Consider the following 24,908-nt stretch of genomic DNA (forward strand, 5'->3'; position numbering starts at 1 on the left):
GTTAATTATCTCAATTTTCACCATAGCTTTTAATAGATTTGGAAAATTCTAGAGTTTCATACACCTGTAAGTATGGTTTGTATGCGGTGCAAAATTCATCAAAGAATCTCTCTTACTTGTGAAGAAAAATGTACCTATAGCAACAAATGTAGCCAACAGTAAGTGAAAATAATGATGAAATTTCATATCTAAAAAAAAATTTATTTTGTTGTTTTTGCACCTCCACTGCTATGAGTGTGAATCCTGAATCCTTCCTGGTCATACTGACACAGTTTTATGAATCTATTTGTAAAAGTATAGACAGTAGAAAATAAAATGCCCTTTGGTGCCTCTCCTGCTCCAAGTCGGCCAGTTTGACGTCCTACCCCCCCCCCCCCCCCTCCCCCTTAAATGAATCTATTCTGCTTACAACTGTCAGTTTAACTTTATTTGTTGTACTGTTATACAATTTTTGTCTTAAGCCATTTTGGATATTTGTAGATTATGTATTTGTCACAAATCAGCCAGCATCCCCTCGCCCCCTCCTCCAACAAATGCATTGTCTCCAGAGATCTAGATACTTGGTAATTGCCCAACTCCAAAATTATTGCACAATAATACAACAAATAAAGTGAAACTAACAGTTGCAATCAGAATGCATAGTAAGAAGATTAGCAAAACAGTCCAAAAAATACTTCACCTTCTGTGCAACTGCCAACACCTTATCCTTTGATAGATTGTTATCTTTGAAGCAGTTTGTGAGAAGCCGTATCACTTCAGTCTCCAGTTCACTGCGTTGGCGTATTAGTTCTTCCCGAAGAGCTGACACAATTTTACCTTCACTCTCAACCTATCAGCATGCACATTATAGCAGTCTAATCAATCAAGCAAAAATGAGTACTACAGTTCTTTGATGGCAGATGAGGAGAATGGCTCTGGTAGTCTTTTGAAATACATAGATGCCCTATATTCCAAGGTAAATATGAGTTAAGAGGGATGAGTTGTTGAATTGACTGTATTCTCCCCACACTGGACATTACATATTTCTGAATTACTAGAAGTTACCAACAGAATTCAGGACAAATTTCCCCACTATCTGTCAAACTTTTCATTATCATTGAGCCCCCTCTCCCTGAAAAAGTGGCTCCAAAAACAACAATACTACATGTCACACTGCAGTAGTAGTAATAGTCAATGTCATCTTGCACTGAAAGTTTATTTGCTTCCAAAGTGAGGGATGAAGCAATTCCATACTCATTGTAGATGATACCTTCAACTACTGAAATTCACATTTGTTACTTACATGAGTTGCATACTGCTAGCATTGCATGAGGAAGGCAAAAGTAGCTTTCTTTGCTGCACTGCTAGTCTACCCACAGCAGTTTGTTTACTGTGTGGGGACTGCTTCCTCTACCTGCTGGTAGTAAGTATCAAAAACTCAATGAATAGTAGGGCTGCCTGTGCCTCCCTTCTTGGATTCTTCATGTCCCATCTATCAATCCACTAAACTGAATCAATTTCTTTCCTGACATTATAAAATCTGAAATCAGTCATGTAAGATTTCGTTGGTAGTTCCAACCCTGTTTCATCAATTTACCTAGTTATCATTACACTTTGAGACTGCTGGTTCAAGCAAGATCATTGTGCTATAGATTTCAAATCTTTGGAAAAATTAAACTAAATCATAATGAACCTTTTAACAACCTTTCAACCTGGCTTCCATAAAGCATTATTCACAGAGAAAGCAATATAAGTTCTCATAAATCCAATTTTGGTAGAGCTGAACAAGAAAAATTACTTAAGATTGATGGGTTGATTTTTCAGAAACTGCATTTTTCTGAAAGACTTCACTGATGTGCCATTGGGGGGTCCAATGTTAGGCACATTACGGAGCCCCAAGTAAAATAGCGTTCAGGGTTGGAAAGAAGTCCAATGTGGAGAAGGCACTGCCTGTAGCTATCAAGGGCGCATGGTGCAGTCATCTGCAAGTTGCGGCTCATGTCGGTACCAATGACACCTCTCACTTACATTCCAGGCCACCTTCAGTTAGTGCTGGCAGCTGTGAGAAGTGATAAAAGTTGCTGGCCTTCCTCACAAGGTGCAAGCAAAGCCCACAATTTGTAGTATCGTGCCCAAAATTTATTGGGGTCCTTTTGCTTTGGGGCTGAACAGAGGACCTCATCCAAGGATTTCATTGATTAAGAGTGGAGTGGACATGGGGCTTTTTTTAGTCTAGGAGATAGTTCTGATGTGCCCTCCAATGAACACATGACAGTCGATATGCAGAGAGTGAAATCAGATTGCACATGAAGGAAAGTCACTTTGAGTGTCGAAACTTTAACAATAAATTTCCGAAGAATTCTTAACAAAGTTCCCACATTTATTGCCCTCCAGGAAAGTTGTCACACTCAAACTATTCACAGAACTAACTCTTGATGAAATGCAAAGTATTTAACAAGGCATGGTATGTATATTGAAAAGACAGATTAGATGCCACAGTAGTGTTAGTGTTCATTGCAGTCGATGAAAATATTGTGTTTGTTAAGGTCAAAATTGAGCCTGAGAGCAAATTTATCTGGAAGTTAGTGATTGGATTGGTGAATGCAAGGTGATCGTCAGGTGCTTATACTGGGAATTCCACAGTAACAGTAATAGAATCATTCAAATCAAGTCTATGCTCAGCAGTTTGGAAATACCTAGATCGTGCAATATTACGTGGACAAGACTTTAACCTATCGAGTATAAAGTGGAACTTTTATGGATTCATTGCAAGTGGTATGGACAGGCAATCTTGTGAGGTAGTTCTCACCACATTTTCTGAAAACTGTCTTGAGTAGCTACTTCAGTGATCCACATACAATAGAAATATTTTAGACCTTATAGCTACAAATGTGTCTGACTTTATTGACAGTGTCAGTATGGATACAGGGATAAGTGATTGTGATATCATCATAATGACAATGGTTACTGAAGTTAACAAATCTACCAAGAAGGCTAGAAGAGTATTTATGCTGGAAACAGCAAACAAGCAAGCATTACAATCCTACGTAGACAATGAATGGATATCATCTAATTCCAATGTAATGGACAAGGTGGAAGTATAGACAAAGTTAAAACTGATTGTCAATAGTGTTGTGGAGAAGTACATGTCGAGTAAGTGGATTAAGGATAGAAAAGACCCATCAAGGTTTAATAACAAAATTAGGAAAATGCTAAGGAAGCACAGACAGTTGCGCTCTCAGTTCAAAAATGAATGTGAAAATGTCAATAGGCAAAAATTAGTAGAAATTTGTTCATCTGTAAGATACTACAACTTCCACCAGCATGCCTTAGCAAAAGACCTTGCTGAGAAGCAGAGAAAATTCTGGTCCTACATAAAATCACTAAGCTAATCGAAGGCTTCAGTTTGGTGTGGCAATAGAAGGCAGCAAAAGGAAAGCTAAAGTTTTAAATTTCACATTTAAGAAATCACTCATGCAGGAGGGTTGTGCAAACATACAATCATTTCATCATTGCACAGACTCCTGTATGGAGGACATAGTAACCCTGATGTAGAGACGCTACTGAAAGAATTGAAAACCAGTAAGTTAATAGATCCAGACAGAACCCCAATTCAGTTTTACAGAGAGTAAATACTCTACGGCACTGGACTCTTACTTAGCTTGCACTTATCACATATATCTCATCCACTGCAAAGAGCGAAGTGAATGGAAAAAAGTGCAGCTGACACCTATATGTAAGAAGGGTGAAAGAACAGACCCACATAATTACAAATCCATATTCTTAATTTTGATTTGCTGAAGAATTACTGAACATATTCTAATTTTGAATGTCACACATATTCTTGAAATGGAAAAGCTGTCCACAAATCAGCATGTATTTATAAAACATTATTTATATGAAACTCAGCTCGGCCTCTCCTCACAATAGCCTGCGAACCACGGATGAAGGCCAACAGGCAGAATCCATATTCCTAGGTTTCCAGACAGCATTTGACATTGTTCCCCACTGCAGATTGTTAACAAAAGGTCCAAACATACAGAAAAGGTTCCCAGATATGTGAATTTCTTGTAGACTTCTTAAGTAATAGAACACAGTACATTATTCTCAACAGTGGGTGTCCATCAGAGAGAAGGATGTCATCAGTAGTTCTCCAGGAAATTGCAGTAGAATGATGGGACAAAGGGAAAGGACTGATGAGGTTTAGGAAAAGGGGAGAGTTATGGAAAAGTCACACAGAACCCATGGTCAATGAAGACTTATTGGGCAGGATGAGAATGAAAGACTGGCTGTTAGTGCCTGTACTGAATGAGATTTGAAAACCTGAGAACTGAAAGGTGGAAGATAGGGTAATATGCAAGACTAGAAAAACATTGTACATGAGTCAATAAGAGTGGAAAGCTAAGTGCATTGTACATGATACACAGGTGGGAGGAATAGACATGACAGAAAGTAAGATATAGTAAATAGACCTGGTGAGCGGCAAGAACCTTGTACATGTTTTAATGCCAGTGCCCATTCAGGAATTTCTGAGAAACTTGTGACAGGAGAGAAAATCCAAATGGCACGAGTGGTGCAACAGGCACCAAGGTCACAACTGTCATACTTAACAGCATGCTCTGCAACATGATATTGTGTGTTACCATTATACATCACCTCTCTTCACCTATTCAACCTAACTGATAACTCAGTGGTAGTTTACCAATGTAGAAGGTGGGTAAATGGCTTTTTTCACAGGTGGCTCTCCCTATGGTAGTATATGTTTCACCTATTACAAGGGTGGTTGCATTGGGAAATTGCTGCAGAAGGATGATAGCATCTGAACAGGATATTGTGGGGTGGAATGGGGGGGAGGGGGATGTATTGTTGTAAAGAGTCTGCTGCTGAATCCAAAGGCTCTATGGAAGAAAACATTTTAAAAGGAAAGAATGACAACTATCAAAATGTAAGCAATTTTTTTTGTGTAGCTGACCCCCAGTGAGGACGAGGACAATAAGAGGATGTTAGTATAGGAGAGGTGGCATCAATGATGACATGAAAGTTGTGTGCTGAGAGTGAGACAAGCACAGATTTTGGACTAGCTAGGAAATATTTGGTGTCTTTAATATAGGAGGAGAGTCTTTGTACTATAGGTTGCACATGATGATATCAAAGGCAGTGATATAGTCAGTGGGTGCTTTGAAGACAGAAATTATAGGGACAGCTGAGGTGATCATGTCTGTGGATCTTAGGAAGTTGGTAAAAGGTGGGGGTCCATCATTTGGGTGGGGTAAGAAGTTCTATAGATTGAGGTGTTAGTCCTTGAGAGGGGCCTATGGTTTTAAGGAAGGACTTTAGATCCATTTGTACCACAGGGATGGGACCTTGATGGCAGACGCTATATGGAGAAGTGTCACAAACCTGGCATAAAACCTCACTTACATACTCCAATCGATCAAGTACCAGAGTAGTATAGGCCTTGTCTCTGGGAGGATAATGATGGATTCATCAGATTTTACAGAACAAACAGCCTGGAGTTTTGCAGTAGACAAGTTATGGTTATGCTGAGGGAACCTGAAAGATGTTGAAACAATGTTGGACGTTAAGAATTCTCAAAAATCTTGGAAGGGGTGATTTTGAGGTAGCAGTGGTGGATCAAGGACGATCGTGGTCTGAACTGTTCAAGGCAGGTTTCAGTGTCAGGTCTGGAAAGGATTTGAGACTGGGTTGCAAAGTGATACTTCCAGCCAACATTACATGTGAAGAAAAGTAAGTCCTTAACCAAAGCAGCATGAGTAAATAGTAAATGCACATTTGCAGATGAAACTGAGACCCCTGAATAATACCGATAATTCAGGGGGGGTGAGGGCCTTAGATGAGACATTGAGAGCACTGTGCTGTTGTGGCTGGCAAAAGCCAGGAGAGGAGTGGTAGTTTCCAAATATCTAGGCATAATGTGGCAAAGCAGTACGAAATGGAACAACCATGTAAGGCTGATAGAAGGGAAGACAAATGGCTGAATTCCACTTATTGGGAGAATTTGGGGCAAATGTAGCTCATCTATAAAGGAGACTGCAAACGGATCGCTTGTGCAACACATTATTAAGCATGTATGAGTGTTTGAGGTCCCCAACATGTCACATTAAAGTATGACACTGAAACAATTCATTGTTGTGCTGCTAGATTTGTTACCAGCTGGCTTGATCAACAAGTCAGTATTGTGGACATGCTTCCTGAACTGCAATGGAAGTCCCTAGTGAGGAGACAATGTTCTTTACATGTTAAAAAAATTTAGAGAACCAGCATTTTCAGCTGACTGCAAAACAATTGTATTGTTGCCGACGTACTTCACAAAAAGAAGGTAAGAGAAATGAGGGAACATACAGAGGCATATAGACAGTCGTTTCTCCCTTGCGCCACCTGTGAGTATAACAGGAAAAGAAATGACTAGTGGTGGTTCAAGAAACCCTTCAGCACGCACCACATGGTGGCTTGTGGAGTACTTATTTGATGTAAATGCTGTGAGATTATGGTGCTTTGATTAATTTATAAAACATTTTCCTTATTAGATAAAACATATGCTGCCAAAAAAATACAATTCTAAATATGTTTGTTTCTGAAGTTTTTATCAGTGTAAGACTTGATACAAGGTAGTCAATGATAAACTTCAAATTTCTTCAGTGCTGGTGATATATTTTTCTGTGCATTTGTGTACAGAGGTATGGATAATACATCAAGACAATCATATATGTTGGTAACACCTAGTCTAATAAGGTGAGCTGTACGGAGGAACACTGCAGATACACGTAAGATCTGTTTAAGACTGTCACAGAGTTGTAACGCACACCATTTTCATAAACCTCTTCTGCCATCAATATGTATAAAACAGAAAACACAAAATAAAAGTAAACAAACAACAGAATAAAACTGGCACCAAAAATGTATAAATGATAACTATATGCAAATTAAAAGTTTTTCTGTTCTTACACCATATCTTTGTACAGAACTGTATAACAGGAGATATCTTTTAACATGCAAAGGGCTCTTCTATTGCAGTGATAGCATAGAAACTATAATCCAAAACAGACAACAATAGGGAAATTTGTACTTCATTTTTCATGTACGAAAATTACCGTGGTAACAGATAACTACATCTGAAATAAAGCAGGAGTGAAGCATGATATCTTTATAGCTAAAATAAAATAATTCCTTTTTCTACAACTGCATGCACATTAATAAGGAAACATGCAACAAAATAATGGAAAATCGTAAAAATGCCCAAACTGACATCTGTGAATTACACAAAAAATTTGTGAGATTATGGCAGCCTTGCAAGATTAAACTCAATAAGAGGTAATTAGTTATTTAAGAATTTTCTCTTTGCATGTTTACCTTTTTAATCCCACTGTTTTGTGATGTGAAATGGAACACAACTAATATATTGTTCACTAACTACTGTTGGCTTCTTTAGCTGAAGTGTCAAAGTACCACAATATAGGTTATTTTCACAGTTCAATGAAATTTTTCTTCATTTCAGACGGTTCTCTATACATCTGTATATGACAGAAATAGGAAATTGAACAATACCTGAGATATTGAAAATGCTCTCTCTGCTTCTAGGGCTTCACGTTTCCTACATAATTCTGCCTCCTTCTGCTTAAGAACAGCTAAGTCATCCTGTTGGTGTTGTTCTAGCCGCTGCCAATCTTCTGCCAACTTCCGACGTTGTTGTTCATAATCCTGCTCCATTTGTTGACGCTCCTGAACAAAGCAAAGTAGCGCATTTGAAACAGTTGTTGAAAACATTTAACTTGAAGCTAGAATTAAAACAAAAACAAGCTCTTGAGACGCTGTGTTCAAAAAAATCATGAGACAAAAATACACGATACGTGATAAGCAACATCAAACTTAAACAACATTCTCCTTTTTTACTGAAAATAACTTGATTTATAAATGAATGGAAGGAAAAAAATGACATATTTCAATGGAAATGTGTGGCTGCTTGATTGACTTCTTTTATTTCATTATGATACAATCTATCATTTCATAATACATACCATGTTTTGCCTAGCCAGTGTTCATCTTCAGATTAAAGCACATGCTGCAAGCAGTGATGTGACATTCCCATTGTGTTATCAATATAAGTATACTTACGTTGAAAGGGGAACGGGAACATTACATCACTGCTTGCAGTAGGTGCTTTAGTCTCGTGATAAACACTGACTGATCAGAACCATTGTGAAACACTTTTGTGATTGTGTCATAAGGAAACAAAGGTACACTAATGGTACACTAACATTTGATGAGTGATCATTAGATCTGACAGTTGTGGGGAGGAGGGAAAAGATGTGGCACTAGAGGGAAGATGAAAAGTGTGTCAAGGAAAGGAGACATAATTATTGGGAGATGGAAAGGGAACAACAGATAATTTTCACTGACAATTATGGAATTGTGGGTTATTTGTGGTAAAAATAAAACTGAACACACACACACACACACACACACACACACACACACACACACACACACAGAGAGAGAGAGAGAGAGAGAGAGAGAGAGAGAGAGAGAGAGAGAGAGAGGCCTGCACAACTAAGCCTTAAATGTCAATACTTAGAACCAGAATACTAGAGGGACTGGAAATTAATGTCATTTCTGTGCATGTTGATATTTGTTTCTCTTTTAACAGCTCATTGTGTACTTCAAAATTGTGCCAAAGACATTTTAATGTTAGCGTGACATATTTACTCATAAATAATTTCAGTGGAACCTGGCTATAACAATATTCAGATGACTTTGAAAATTATGTTGTTATAAATGAGTGTCACTGTAACTGAGATCCATATTTTCAGCCTATTGTGATGGCAAATCAAAAAGAACAAATTTATTTAGCCTTGTTTTATTTTACATACAGAATTCACTCTTAAGCCTACATGAATACAGTATGTACAGCAGTATGTCGAGTACTCACCAAACTTCTTTACTTAGAAGTGAAGTAATCAGTCATTTTAGTCTGCTGTCTATTTATCCAATAAGCACTTCCTAAATTAAATTTTACGTTCATTATTTCACTTGTAGTTTCACCGCTTTGTCCCCTAACTTCATAGAACATGATCATAATTCTAATGGGTTCTAAAGCATCACTCACAGTAGGGACAGGCACTTTATTTTTTTCTTTTTCCTCTTCTTCTTCATCCCTCCATTGCTCACTTCATGGTCACTGTGATCCTGATTCTTCACTTCATTTGCAATTTCATCTTCAGTTTTTGCTTTGGCTGTAACAAAGTCAACATCTATTGTTGCATTTATTTCATGGTTGCACTGATTGAGAACATCACAGTTGATTTCTTGCAGCAATGCAGATAGTGGCAGATCATCAGTGTCATCAAATGTGCCTTCAATTTCAGCAGCATTTATTCCTTCAGTTGTGATGCCCATATCACAGAAAGAATTCTTGATGGTTTTGGCTGTGACCCAGCTCCAAGCTTTGGTATGCATCTGATCACATCCATTAGTGTAACAGAATAAGCCTGCTTTTTCCTTAATGAATTGTATCATTTTCAGTAACATGAGCTTATGATAGTGACATTATGGACTCCTAATTACTCCTTGGTACATGGGCTGCAATAAGCTTATTGTATCTGCAGGAACTAAAAGAAGCTTAATATTTTCCAGACCTTGTGATGAACAGTCTTCAACAAGAACCGATATCTTCCTTTTCTGACTTCTAAGCTCGCGGTCCCAGGTCCACAAAATGGTACATTGATGATTCTCTGTTGCTTAAATGATTTAAGCAGACTTCACCCACATTGCTCTGTTCAGGTTTTTGTAACCACTTAATTTTAGATCCATTTAGTTCAAATGCAGTAAAAATTTTATCCTTGTTCTTCCAAATCACTTGGCCATATTGAAAACATAAGTCAACCTTTTTAGCTCCATTCTCGATTTCTTGAATCACTTTCGCTTTTTCTTCACCGTTAAAATTTTTCTTTTACTGAACATACTGTTCTAAAACACCTGTACTTTGTATCAAATTTTTATAGAAACTGACATCACATGTTCTGTTGATGACTTCTGTGATGTGACCCCTACCATAGTTCAGATGTGCTAGGATAACAATGAGATGAGGAATCTGTACTACACTTATTGTTTATGAAGGGCAAAGAGACAAATATGCCAGGGTCCCATATTACAACAACAGATTTCCTTCTACAGTGCAGTGGTTGCTGGAAAATGATATTGCTAACTGAGACTGAAAATGATTTTATACACGAGGTACACATGTAAACATTTGCTGTAAGCAAGGATGAGAAGTATATTCCTTATGAGGAATATGGCCATACCACAGAAATCACAATGTTACAGCTGAGCTGCGAGTCGTCATTCTAACGAACGACATTTAAGAAAGTTCAACTGCCCCCCCCCCTTTTTTTTCTTCAATACATGTGAAATGGCCAGCCATGGAGAGAGGGAGAGGGGGGGGGGGGTGCTGCGAGTTTTATTATTACACGTACTCATTGTGTAGACTCCATCCAGATTGTGAGCTATTGTTGGTCTTATGCCACTATTTACAGCCAAGTTCAATTCCTTACATCCACTGTTCTCTTCTATGCTCTTTTGTTTTACATAGCAAGCAATTATGCTCCATGAGATGCAAATTCCTTCAGTGTTTTCAAATTCTGGTGGGAGAGTGTCATGGCGATACTGAAAGAATTGAATTGGGAGACTCTTGAAAACAGCTATAACCTATTCAAATATAATCACATTAAATGAAATTTGATAATACCAGTATCATGCTGCAAACAACATGTTTCTGAGACAGCATAATTAAGGAGGCTACCAAAATAAATATGTCAGAAAACCTAATAAACAGGGATGGAGGTTTAAACAGGGATGGAGGTTTCAATTTAAATAACTGTTGGGGACTGGCACACAATTTATTAAAATTGCGCTGAACATCACATCTATCAGAGTTGGAAAACACTGTGGGAATCTATATGCTCTGCAAAATAAAAGAGCACCAAAGAGTGAAGTAGTTATTGGGAATCAAACTAGACAATAAATAGCAGCATGAGGCCAACGACAGCCCACAGTCAGCTTGATGTCCAGGCATAGATTACACATAATAAAAAAACTTGCAACTCCTGAAGATGACGGCTGGATCGGTAATCCAAATATTGGGCAGAAAATGGAAACAACTTGGCTGAACACCTGGAAGCTCACTATTAATCAATCACACCGAGGAAACCTGAATGATCATATCATTTCAGCCTATGAGCAGGAGATGTTCCACAAGAAACACAAGCTGGATAACTTCTGAGTATGCTGACCTTCCTAATGAGATGTTGACATGTACAAGTTGAAAGTTTCACGAAGGGCAAAGGTCCTGAGTTCGAGTCTCAGTCCAGCACACAGTTTTAATCTGCCAGAAAGTTTCAAGTTGTATCTACTTATGCTAAAATCAAGCATCACATTAATAAGCCAACAAGAAATAGAATCGTGCACCATTCAAGCCTGGCTCTAGTACAAGATGGAATTTATGACACTCTATGGTTGGCAGATGTCACTTTTTACAAGTCAGCTAAACACTCTGCAGGTTCTTCAAAGTGGACCGATGATACAACATGGTCGTAAGCAAAATTTATGTTGTTTAAAACATCTGCATGCCAAAAAGCAAAATCTGGTAACTTCCACACAAAGGCAAGACATAATGCAGGGAGCCACACTGCACGTAATCTCAATTAGAAACATCTGTACTAGGATGCAATGAACATACTTGCTAAAGACCTAAATTTCACACCCACTCCAAAATTCTACCAACAGAACAGTACAGTACATTAGCTCATGGAGCATGTTGTAGCTTTTCCCTCACTGGAAGCAGCAGAATAGGTTTGCTGTGAAACCTGTAGAGCACTTACGGGGTGCCAATGCTAAGATCCAACACCTCCAAGGGACAACAAGTAGCACTGCTAAACCTGTGGGAGGACAAGGACACACACACACACACACACACACACACACACACACACACACACACACACACACACAGAGGGGGGGGAGAGAGAGAGAGAGAGAGAGAGAGAGAGAGAGAGAGAGAGAGAGAGAGAGAAAGAGAGAGAGAGAGAGTGCGTGTGTGCGTGTGTGTGTGTGTGTGCGCGCGCATGTGTGTGTGTGTGTGTGTGTGTGTGTGTGTGTGTGTATTTTTGATGAAGGTCTTACGGGCTGAAAGCTTCATTTGGAACAGTCTTTTTGTTGTGCCTATCTGCAACTCAGCTTCTCCACTATATGGCAACTTCCTTTTTCCTAATATTGTTAAGGTCTTCCTTAGGTGCACAAGGAAAGAATTTGTCTAAGACACATAGTTATTAATAATTGTGCACCTCCATACCAGCTGGCAAAATATGTGAAAAGCATTTTTAGCGAGTACATTACTTCAGTCAATTGCGGCATCCAGATATGAATGATATGGTCAATTTTGATGTAGTCTCACTCTTTAAGAGCGTTCCATTTTCTGATTCCTTGGAAGTCATCACAGAAGAGACCGACAATTGTTTCACAAAGCTCTTTAGGCACATTCTGACATTAAATTATTTCCTGTTTGATAGAAAATATTATTAACAAACTAATGGTGTGGCAATGGATAATCCACTATTTCCTGTGGAAAACTTTTAAGCAAAGGCACTAGAATCTGCTAAGTTGAAACCCACATCTTTCTATTGGTATGTGGACGACACGTTGGTGGTGTGGCCACATGGAGCTGAAAAGCTTCAAGAGTCCCTGAAATATTTAAGCTCTACACATCATGATATAAAATGCACAGTGGAACTTGAAAAAAGATGGCCAACTACCATTTCTTGATGCACTAGTTAAGAGAAGATCGGACAGGGTTTCTGGGTCATAGCATATATGGAAAAAAGTACACACGCTGACTTCTATCTCCACACCTTGAGCCATCACCATCAGTTCCATCACCATCCACTGTAACTTTACAAGCCGCTGTTTCATCTGCTGCAAGATGGAATGAATCTGATGAATCAGCTGTGAGCCACTGTGAATGTCTGTTGGAGGGGGCTGTCAGACGGACTGTAGAATGTGAACTGAGTGCAAGTAAAGGCGGTTAGCAAGACAAGACACCCAGCGGTCATCGGTGTTTTCCCAGGCAGAATGAGCGGTGTGTTTCAGTGGCATGGTCATGGGACCAGCTGAGATGGAGGGGCTTCGGATTTGGAATATTGTCAGTAATATAATTTTGATGAAAATACGTAAAATTCATTGCAAGCATGCTACAGAAAAACCAACAACAGTTTTGGAACCATGGCAATGGGACGAGGTCGCTCAACATATATCCATGACTGAAGCTGTAATAGTTAAAAAATTATTAACATTATTACCATTATTGTTTATAATAAATTGTAATAACTGAAACCATCACAAAAGTTACGTTTTTCATACACCAGATGAAAGAAGATAATGCCTACAATATAATAAATACATTATTTTCTAATTAAACAATTATAAAAAAATGTTATAAAAATTTAGTTTATTTTCACGGTGTACAACTTTGCTTCCACCGTTTGCCAACAGGTGGCAACAGCGATAAGTAGCGGTCGAAAGAAACAGATCACAGACATCAGGTGGTTAGCTTGGACCTCGGTCAACATAATCTCATTCAAACATTAATCGATTTATGTCTGCATCGTAAAGTTGTTCTTGATTGAAAATGTCCATTTACGAGCCTAATTCTCATCAGTTGTGGGAGGTGTTACTGTTTTGTTTCACTATGAAGAAAACAGCGGCTGAGTCTCATCAAATGCTCTCAAGTATGTATGGTAAGGATGCTATAATGAAAGAATATGTCATGATTGGTTTCAACACTTCAAGAACGGTGATTTTAATGTCACAGACGAGCATAGTGGTGGAAGAGAGAATGTTTTCGAAGATGCAGAATTGGAGACATCGCTTAGTGATGACTTACGTCAAACTCAAGAAGAATTGGCACGATTAGTGGGAGGACACAGCAAGCCATTTCAAAACATCTCAAGGCTATGGGCATGACTCAGAAAGAAGGAACTTGGATCCTGTGTGAGCTGAAACTAAGAGATGTTGAACAGCATTTGTGTGTTTGTGAACAGTTGCTTCAGAGGCAAAAATGGCAGGGATTTCTGCATAGAATTGTGATCGAGGATGAAAATTGTGTTCATTACAATAATCCAAAATGCAAAAAATCATGGAGGTATCCCAGCCATGCTTCCATGTCGATGGTCAAACCGAATTTTCACGGCTCCAAGATCATGCTCTGCATTTGGTGGGACCAGCTTGGCGTCGTGTACTATGAGGTGTTAAAACTAAGTGAAAGAATCACAGGTGATCATTATCGAATGCAATTAATGAGTTTGAGCAGAGCAATAAAAGACAAACGGCCGCAATACAGCGAGAGGCACAATAAAGTGATTTTGCAGCATGACAACGCTCGACCCCGCTTTGAAAAAGAGGTCAAAACGTACTTGGAAACATTAAAATGGGAAGTCCTACCCCACCCGCCATATTCTCCACACATTTCTCCCTCTGACTACCACCTGTTTAGATCAATCATGCATGGCCTGGCTGAAAAACACTGCCGATCTCATGAAGAAGTCACAAATTGGATGGATTCGTGGATCGCTTCAAAAGATAAACAATTTTTTCGACGCAGGATTTGTACATTGCCCGAAAGATGGGAGAAAGTAGTGGTCAGCGATGGCAAATACTTTGAATGATATATGTGTAACCAATTTGTTTCATTAAGGCCTCAAATGTTGGGGAAAAATCGGCAGAAGCAAAGTTGTACACCTTGTAGATAAATAGTACCATAACTACGGAACCCTCCACAAGACACAAATAATCTCATAAGCATGAGTTTCCTTCTTTAATATTCCAATAACTTTTGTTGTGTATTTAATTATTGTTGTGATGCTGAGTTGCAGATAGGCACAATGAAAAGACTGTCAGAAAGTGAGCTTTCCACCAACAAGGCTTTGTCGAAAATAGACAAAAACACCTGTGTGTGTGTGTGTGTGTGTGTGTGTGTGTGTGTGTGTGTGTGTGTGTGTGTGTGTTGATGTCTCCACACTTCTGCTATTTCATGAATTGTCTCTCGTAAAATTATGTCTGTAAAAATTCAATACATAAATGTTCAAAACACTTCAATCACACACTTCATAAAGACAACAAATTAAAAAGTAGTATAGTGCGAGTTCATAAAATATTAAAATACATGTGTGTTATGTCAACTAAATTATGTTGAAATACAACTTGTCAACAAATATCATGTGGAGATACTCTTTCCTGCTTCCATTTGTTTGGCATTGTTGGTTTCCTAGATTGACCTTTCATTCATCATAGGGTCTCTGGCAATTGTCTGTTGTCATTTCTCCTTTTGTAGTAATACCTTTTACATGTCTTTTTATTACACATACACATTCAGCTTTTAAATACCAATTTGTTCTGTATTTCATTTTACTTTGAAAGCATTTTATCTACTTTATCTCATCATTTGCCTCTCACAACTTACCAACCTGCCCCCTACAGGCCCTCCCTATAACTTGCTCTCCCTATTTATTTACGTACAACCTCCTTGCACATTTCAGCAGTCATTCTATATTCTCTCAAGATGTCTGATATGTAAGTTTCATGTGACATATGTCAATTTCCTAGACTGTAAATGACTGAATATAATCTTTATGTCATTATGGTGTTCTTACAGTTGACAAGTTGTTTTCCAACAAAATTTAGTTTACATAACATATACCTGTTTTAATATTATACAAGTCCATATTATACAAGTCCACATTACATTATTTTTCAATTTTTTGTCTTTATGAAGCGTGCGGACAAGTTGTTTTGAACTTTTATGTACTACATTTGTTGATGATGCCTATTGCTATGTTCTTCCCCATTTGACTAATTCTGTTGCAGTTTTTTGTTAAATGCGATGTAGATACCACTGGATTATGGCACTGGGAAAAAAACTGGTTGTGATATTTTTAAATGGAAAGTCCAAATGAAGCTGCCATTTTATTCAAAACCAGTACTAAAGTTTTGGAATTTGCATAGAGATGCTGCATATTCTGGACAAGAAATTAATTCAGTTAAACTGTAAGCAGCTACTGCTGTAAAAAAGTTTACAAATGAAGAAAAAATTAGGAACAGACATTGAAAAAACGTGATATGATGAGAAGAGAAAAGAAATAAGGACAGAAAGAAAGAGACAAATGAGTTATCTTGGACATGCCAATTAATGTTATCTAACCTCCTCTAATGCCTTCTGGGCTGCCTCAAGTGCCTCTCTCTTACGTCGCTGCTCACGCTCCCAGTCTTGTTCACGTTCAGCCTGTTCTTTCTAAAACAAAAATAAATGTGATAAATAAATGTGATTAAGAAATGTGAGTTGTGGCTTCAGTTCATCAGTACCATGTCAAACATATGTCAAAGCCAATGAAATTGTTTGTGAATCACTGACTTTTTCTATTTCAAGTTACAGCTTTACATTTTCACTATTGAGTGGACGGGGAGCAACACTAAGCTAAGTAGTCAAGTGACAGTTTCTCTCTCTAAGAGAGCTTTTTTGAGTAAAGCTAGATATAAACATGAGAGTTTTTCATGCTCAGAGAGGTTTTGTGGGTAATATGTGTCATGTAACCAATGGCATAAGTCAGCTCACCACCAGTGTCCGAGTAGGGGACAAGATCTCAGGTAGTCATGCTCTGCGAGTTTAGACCTCTCATGTAGATGGCAACATCCATCTCTCAAGAGACAAGAAAAACTATACCGGAGCTGTTGGAAGAGCTGAGAGTACACAGACAGTACTGAGAGGCCATACTGCATCCCAGATTTGTGCTGCATTTCACATTTTGTACACTACATCTTGGTAACATATTTTGTCATAATCATTCACATATTAAATAAAATACTTGTTTTGACTCATAATATGTGGCCATGGTAAGTTTATGAGTCAAGAAATCGCCAGTTTTAGCTCATACATGAACAGCACAAGCAATTAGCCTATTTCAAAAGTTCTAGACTTAAACTATGCAATGTAGATCATAGACATATAATATAGACTAGTGCACTACCGGCTGTGTCACATTAACACAGCAACAAGCCATTAGCCATTCAATGAAAGTATAACCAAATTGGCAGAACAGTTCAAACTATTGTTCTGATGAATAAGCACTGTGAGTGAATGTCACCAATGTCTCAGTAGAAAAAGTAATGAAGAAACCTCCCAGGAAGATGACTCAGGAAAAAGTTGTGCATTTAATTAATCTGTATAAGCAAAGGCCAGTGTTATGCTGTGTACAGTTACTGGTCTGCAAGAACTGAGATAACATGCAGGTTTTGTTAGCTGATATGGCTAGAGTTTTTAACACCTCAGCAAAAGAAATTTACGAGAATACCCACAACTGAAGGAATCTGACAAAATAATTTAATAACACAGATTAATTAACACAAAAAAATGAAATTGTGTTTGCAAGTAATAATTTTGGAACTCAGAAAATTACAATTTAACTTCAGGTATTACAGCTGTATCTGTAATTTTATATGACACGGTATTTATTGATTATGTTATTATATTGGACGTTGAAGAACAGACCGTCAGGAATTTATTAGTGATTCATTAAATATAAGTAAAACTTTCAAATAAAGGTATGTCTGGAAATGCTTAATTTGTCAGATACCTGCCCTGTCTGGCTTTCGAATGCCTACGGCTAACGAGATGAAATTAGTGTAATGTTATTTTATTGTAACTGTTATTTTGCTACATATTAAAGAAAATAAACAAAGATGAAGCTAGAAATATTAGTGTCACAAGCTGTCTGTCTTTAACACTAATGGGTTTACCCATAACAGTATCTAGATTGGCAATTTTTGGTTCATTTACAAGTAATATTTCTTCCATCTCCATCACTGTCATTCTCGTAAAATTTTGATATTGTTGTGGATTTTCCATCACAAGTCACAATGAGATTCTTGCATGCCCCAAAATCATACTGTCATCTAATCTGCTCTCTTATCCAGCACAAACACGGCCATTTATGTTTTTTCTTTGCCATTAAAAGTATTAAAAGTGCAACTGCAACCTGACACTCATCCAGCGCAGCCTCTTCCTTTGTGCACACAACTGTGATAGAAAAGTCTCATGGAGAGTAATTTCTCAGCTCCCTCAGACACACTCACTCTGCTGCATGTAAATGCTTCTGACATATGCTCTCATAAAACTCTCAGACACTTAGAGAAAGCACTTGCAGGGAATTATCGAATAGTAACTATTGGCAAAAATTCACCCCCAGTGTAAACAATGCTGTGAGTACTATCTGAGAGTATCGAACCACCCGAGTAAAAAAAAAAAAAAAACTCATGTGTATCCCAGCCCTAACAAATGATATGACAAAAGGGGAAAACTGTGACTTAAGAAAGCTATCTATTATAACCTGTGAATAAATAAAATTTTCTCAGTGTTCAAGCCACATCATGTTTCGATTTTTAACTCTGGCAGGATCCTAGTTGAACACAACAGTATACTTTATATATGGGTGCCAATATGAAAAACTCCAGAGACCGTAGACCTCAGCAGTGAAAGAAGAGAAATACACAGAGTGATAAATATTGATTTGTGATTATTATAAATGTCAGGATTTTGGGCACAGGGCATTAAAGTGGAAACTGCTTTGCAATTGAATGGTACCCATCACATACAAGATACCACACATCATCATCATCGTTTTCCAACTCCAGTTTTCTGGGTGTGGTGTACAAACACTCGCCATCTCCCCCAGTCTTCATACGTCTTGTGTTCCAGGACAGCTTCCCGTTTGTGTCCTTTCTCCTCCACACCGTGTCTTATAGTATCTATACTGCTTTTCCTTGGTCTTCCCTGTGGTCTTCTTCCAACAAGGCTCAGCTTGAAATACCTTTTGGCAGGTCTCTGGCTGTTCATTCTCATTATGTGTGTGCCCATACCACTGAAGCCTGTGTTTTTTTATGACACTGGTAACAGGAACCTCAATACCAGCTACATTTCTGTTCACATCATTCCCGATTTTGTCCTTTCTAGTTGTCTGATTCGTAGTCCTAATGAATCTCATTTCTGTTGCCTGAATTCTGATGAGGTCTTTGTTTAGTGGGATACACGTTTCTAAATAATATGTTAGGATCAGTACAAAATAGGTGTGGTACACGGTAGCTTTTGCTTTTCGTGGGATTTTATCGTCCCAGAAAAGATGCCTTTTTGTGTCCTGCTGAGCATTTCCCACTTGATGGTGTTGTCTTTTCAGATCGTGCTTCCTAGGCACTTGATATGTGAAACAGATTCTACTTTGACTCCTCCTAGAAATGTATCTTAGGCTGTTCCTTGCCTGTTGATGGTCATTTCTACTATCTTTATTTCACTTATTTTTAGTCCAAAATTTCTTAATGTGTTGCTTCAGTCATTAAAATTATTCTGTGTTTCAGATAGTCTCTCCCCATACTACCAAATCATCAGCAAAAACCAGGGCATTTGGTGTGCTGTCTACTTTCTTGATAGATTTTATAATCTTTTCCATTACTATGACAAACAGGAGTGGTGGTAGGGCACCTCTCTTCGTTTCAAATCATTCTGACCGTCCGATTCTTATTTGGACACAGTTGTAACACTTTTTTTACAATATTGTGACTATATCAATTAGGCACTTTGGCACCTGTAGGTCTTCCAAACATTCCCGTATCTTGTTTCCAGGAATACTGCCATATGCTTTTTCAATGCCCGTAAACACAATCACAAGATTTCTTCCATATTTCCAGTACTTTTCTGTCAGCATTCTTACTGCAAAAGTAAGATCTACCGTACCTCAGTCTTTTCTGAGTCCGTGTTGTTCTTCCTCAAGCAAAGGTTGTACTATTTTTCTATTTCCCATTTCTATAATCTTTTCTAACAGCTTCAGGTTGTGTGACAGCAGAACATTGCCTCTGTTATTTCCATATTTTCGTCAATTGCCCTGTTCGAACAGAGTGATGATGACTCCTTTACTCCAATCTTCTGGGATTTGTTTTCTTTCCAAACCACTGATAACACTCTATATAGCCAATTTAAGCCTAATATTCCAACTGCCTTTATCATGTCTGAGCTGAGATCACCAAAGCCCATAGATTTCCCATTCTGCATGCTCTTTAATGTTGTTTCTGCCTCATGCCATGTTAATGGGTGTCTGTTGGTTTGGACTTCATTAATTACTCTACAGTCATTGATGGTTGTGTTGTCCCCATGTCCATTTAGCAGCATGTTGAATTACTTTTTCATTTCATCCCTGATCCCTTCCTCTGCTCATATTAAAGTACTACACAAGATACCGCACAAACCTCCTAAATAACTAAGGAATAATCACTGCAACGTGCTATCATAGAGAACTAGATTGTGGTTATGTTTATTTTCCTGCATCCTGATGAACTTATCTATCCTCTTACTAATCTTTTTTCTTGAATTTCTTTGTCCTCTCCATTATTCCACATCAATTTTTTTCAACCCAATAATACTTCACCCATTCCTGTTCTCCTCCTCCATGTTATTATTATTATTATTATTATTATTATTAAAGGCTATCCATCAGGGACAATCAACTGTTAGGAGTACACACTCACATACAAACAAAGAGCATTATCTGCTTCAGCAAAAATTTACATTTTTTTATAAAGAGATTTGAAAATAGAATTTGAATACAATTTGAAAAAAGAAAAAAAGAAACAGTAACATACAAGTTTGGAACTGCTGTCAACAGGACTAAAATCAGTTATAAGATTCTATCAACTTGCCTTACTGCAAACAAGCTACTTGTAAATGTAGAGAATACATCAACAACCCATTTCTTGTTTCACTACTATCCAATTATAAATGTTACTACATGTAAGCATCTACTAGCACTTGTTATTGTGGTCTTCAGTGTGAAGCCCAGTGTGATGCAGCTCCCCACACTACTCTATCCTGCGCAAGCCTCTTCGTCTCTGAACAACTACTGTAACCTACATCTTTCTGAATCTTCTTACTGTATTCATCTCTTGGGCCCCCTCTACAATTTTTACCCTCCACGCTTCCATCAAACACTAAATTGGTGATCCCTTGATGCCTCAGAATGTGTCCTATGAACTAGTCCCTTCCCTTGCTGATGTTGTGCCACAAATCTCTGGTCTCCTCAATTCTATTCAGTACTTCCTCATCAGTTAAGTGATCAACCCATCCAATCTTCAGCATTCTTCTGTAGCACCACATTTCAAAAGCTTCTATTCTCCTTTTATCTAAACTGTTTATTGCACATGCTTCACTTCCATACATGGCTACACTCAAGACAAATAACTTTTCAAAACACTTAAATCTACATTCAATGTTAACAGATCTCTCTTCTCCAGAAATGCTTTTCTTGCCATCGCTAGTCTGCATGTTATATTCTCTCTCCTTCAGCCATTATCAGTAACTTTACTGCCCCAATAACAAAACTCATTTACTACTACTACTACTACTACTGTTACTGGCACTTAGTTATACAAATAAACAATTTGTAATGGAAATTGAATCTAGATCAAATTTGTAAGAGAGTAAGTATAAATATGTATTTACTGAAATGGGCTTCAGCCTTTCTGGACTAAAATACGTCATGGCAAAGAGATTTCGGATTGATACATCTGCATCTGCAGTATAGTACTGAGATCGGGGATGGGGCACCAGTAGGCTATACAGACAGGCCTTTTAGACTACAAAAGAAGTTAGTAAGGATGGTATGCTTACCGCCATCTGCCATCAACTTTGAATATCCTGCTGGCAATCATGTTCGTGAAACTAAATACAGAACATAATGTAATGAACAGTAATGTGCATAACTACAATGCACAAAGAAGGGAAAACTTTCACAGTTACAAGTAACAAAAAGGATTCTGACTGTAGCCCACATACAAAGGAAAAGGAAACTTTTTTTTCTTTTTTTATATCTATTACCTGATCATAAGATAGCTAATTTAAATATGTTAAAGAATAAAGTGAAGCATTTATTAATGGAGATGTGCTGTAGCTCAATAGCAGATATTAAATTGTATGTATCCTTGTAAAACTGTTAGTATAAACACCTGTAAATTGGTTTTTGTAACAAAAAACACAATTTCTGATCTTCACTTTTCATGTCAATGTATGCATTTTTCTTTCACTGGTAGGAGAAGTACAATTAGTACAACTTTGCATATCAGTGTACATATGAACTGAAGCTATGACAATGTCTGAAAACTATAACGATCAGTTTTCATGGGATGAGGTTGGTGATGCCAAAACATTGGCAGTGGGTGGTTGGTTGCACAGCAATGAGCTGAGAGTGAATGGTGAGTGCTGCGCTGCATCCAGCCAAACAAAAAGCAGACAAATACCTCTGCCAAAAAGAAAATTGGATACCATGCCTTTTCAAGCTTTTTTTTAAGTAAAATGTGAACATTTCATGAGTTTTCCAGAACAAAATATTAACTGAGTTTTCCCTGTTTATCGGGATGCTGGGCACCCTCCTCATGTTTCACTTTCTCTGAATCTTTAATTTTTCTGTCAGTGATGAAGTGACAGTGATCTTCCCGATAACTCCTCACTTTCAATATTTCCGTCACTGTGTCATGTCATTTGATTTTTGCTTCTGTTACATCTGCACCTAATCTGATGCTCAGTTCTGTGCAGATTACTCTTATCATCAATTTGTTGCATCTCCTTTTCCATTCTATTCATTAACAATAACAAATGTTGGGGCCATTTCCTATCTTCATAACATGACTATACCACAAAACAGCATGTTCCTCATAATATTTGTTTCAGAGATTGGAGTGTGTATTTGTTTTACATGTCATCTGCTAAAAAATGGTGTATCTCAGCTTCTAGCATTAATTTACAATCTCCACAAACACAATTCACAAAAAATATTTGCAGATGGCACTTTTCATTAATTATAATTTTTATTTTGTTTACTAACTGTATTCACATGGATTATAAACCCATACTAAATTGGAGTGCAAAAACAAGAATGGGTTGTAGCATGAGTAGCAAAGGTAGCAAACTTCAAAATAAATGATAACTTAATTTCTATGAACTCAGACTGCAGACAAGAAAGAAACTTCACTGTTCTTGGTATTGTGTACATAAACATCTCATTTCTAGAAATATATTGCTATCACTATGTATTAATTTATGTACTGGCAATGTACCAATTTTTTGGCAAATCATTATGACTTACAATAATGGTACCTAATTACAGTACTTTGTGCTGATGAAATTGGCAAAAACAGGAGGGGGACAGTCATGATGAGAGCGGTGTTCAAGCATACTGGTATTGCTATTTACCATAACTGAAAGAGTGTTTATAATGTTCCAGTACAATAAGTGCTACCAGTCCACTAGTGCCAGTGTGCTCAAGGATGTAACATATTGACTTATACCAGTGACAACAATATTTTAAAACAGAGTTTACATGCAGAGACATGCTGTATCATTATCAAGAAATGCCAATGTGTTCAGTACTCAGCAATATAGCCTACGTAAAATATCAGAACAAAAACATGTACAATCAGAATATTTAAGTTACTGTCAAAGCAACAAAAATTTACTGCACACCAAGGATTACCTTAAATGCTTCTTTTTCTTTTTGAAGGGTAACTCTCTGCATTTCAAGTTCCTCAACCCGTTCTCCATCTTCCCTAAAACCATGATAACAACAAAAACATTATTACTTAAAGGACCATGAAAGTAAAATAATTTTAATGTAAATTGGAAAATACAATGCTAACAAAAACTGTTGCAAATGTCAGTTATGGCAGAGTAGTACTGTGCATCTGTGGTGTGGGAAGCTGAGCATGTCTCGCCTTGCTGGGCGTGTAAGGTTGGCCACACATCCATATTGCTGTATAAGCTAGGTGCTGGGATTCACTGCTAGTGGCTACAGTTATGTTGGGAGATGGTATTCAACATTATTACAATTAAAACAATGAAATTAATTAATTATATTAATTACAATTAAATACACTGTACTCATCAACATCACAGTAGGTTCTGGAAATGTCTTGCTCTTTCTTGAAGGTATTGTTTAGCATGTTTACATTTATTTGCAAACACATTTACCTTGTTTCACATGTAATCAATTGCAGATAATCAGTTATCATTGTCTTCAGTTCACTTATTGTCTTTAGTTGCACCCTGACAGGAATAGTGGAGTGGAGACAGATCCCAATGAGTGCAGGGGTTGAAGACCTAACAAATCGCTGAAACCATTCAAATTATGCTATTTGTTTCACATGGTCCATATAATGCAATTACCCACAACAATAATTTTATACGGATATATCCCCAGTTCTTTGGTTATGGCCTTATTTGCTGTCATAAGAGAGACTTTAGCCTCTTGCTGTAATCTCCTAACTCATTTTGTTGGACTCTGCAACATGATGTCTGAAATGTTGTTAAGCTTCAATTCTGTTAAAATTGTGGGCCTACCAGTTTGTGATGCATCATGAACTGAACCTATTGTCTGGAATATTTGAATTAAATCACATACAGGTTTATGATGTGGACACCTCAAAGAGGAAAATGCAATCTAAATTGCCGCCTCTAATGCTCCTGCATGAAGAACCTCTTCCATTACAAATGTTCTTTCTGCAGCAGTAAGCATTTAAACATTCTCACTACACTTAGCTTCCACAAGAACTAGACAATAACACAACTAACAGCTGCAACTGCCACCCTACCAGGGCAGGTCCAAGGAACATGTGCAGGCAAGACTTGAAACATGCTGCCAACCTTACATCCCCGCAAGGCAAGACATGTGAGGCTCAGCACTCTGGAGAGACTTTGCATGCACTTGGTACAATATTGTCATACAGAATACTGGCAACAGTGTAGAAAGAATTGTAGTAATGGATCATGGACTCATTAT

The 24,908-nt window shown here is 37.7% G+C and overlaps 1 protein-coding gene across 1 annotated transcript in view; it reads right to left on the reverse strand.

Annotated features, from left to right (window-relative positions):
- Positions 1–24,908, reverse strand: part of LOC124550891 (kinesin-like protein Klp98A) — a 376,578-nt gene that overhangs the window by 80,245 nt on the left and 271,425 nt on the right. Inside the window, exons 12-15 of the mRNA XM_047125670.1 lie at positions 23,607–23,679; positions 16,244–16,333; positions 7,546–7,719; positions 680–829 (exon numbers count right to left, since the gene is read on the reverse strand). Of these exons, the coding sequence (XP_046981626.1) occupies positions 680–829; positions 7,546–7,719; positions 16,244–16,333; positions 23,607–23,679 (487 nt within the window). The remainder of the gene's footprint in view (positions 1–679; positions 830–7,545; positions 7,720–16,243; positions 16,334–23,606; positions 23,680–24,908) is intronic.

The sequence above is a fragment of the Schistocerca americana genome, chromosome 1 (assembly GCF_021461395.2).
Source record: "Schistocerca americana isolate TAMUIC-IGC-003095 chromosome 1, iqSchAmer2.1, whole genome shotgun sequence".
In the NCBI taxonomy this organism is placed as follows: Eukaryota; Metazoa; Arthropoda; class Insecta; order Orthoptera; family Acrididae; genus Schistocerca; species Schistocerca americana.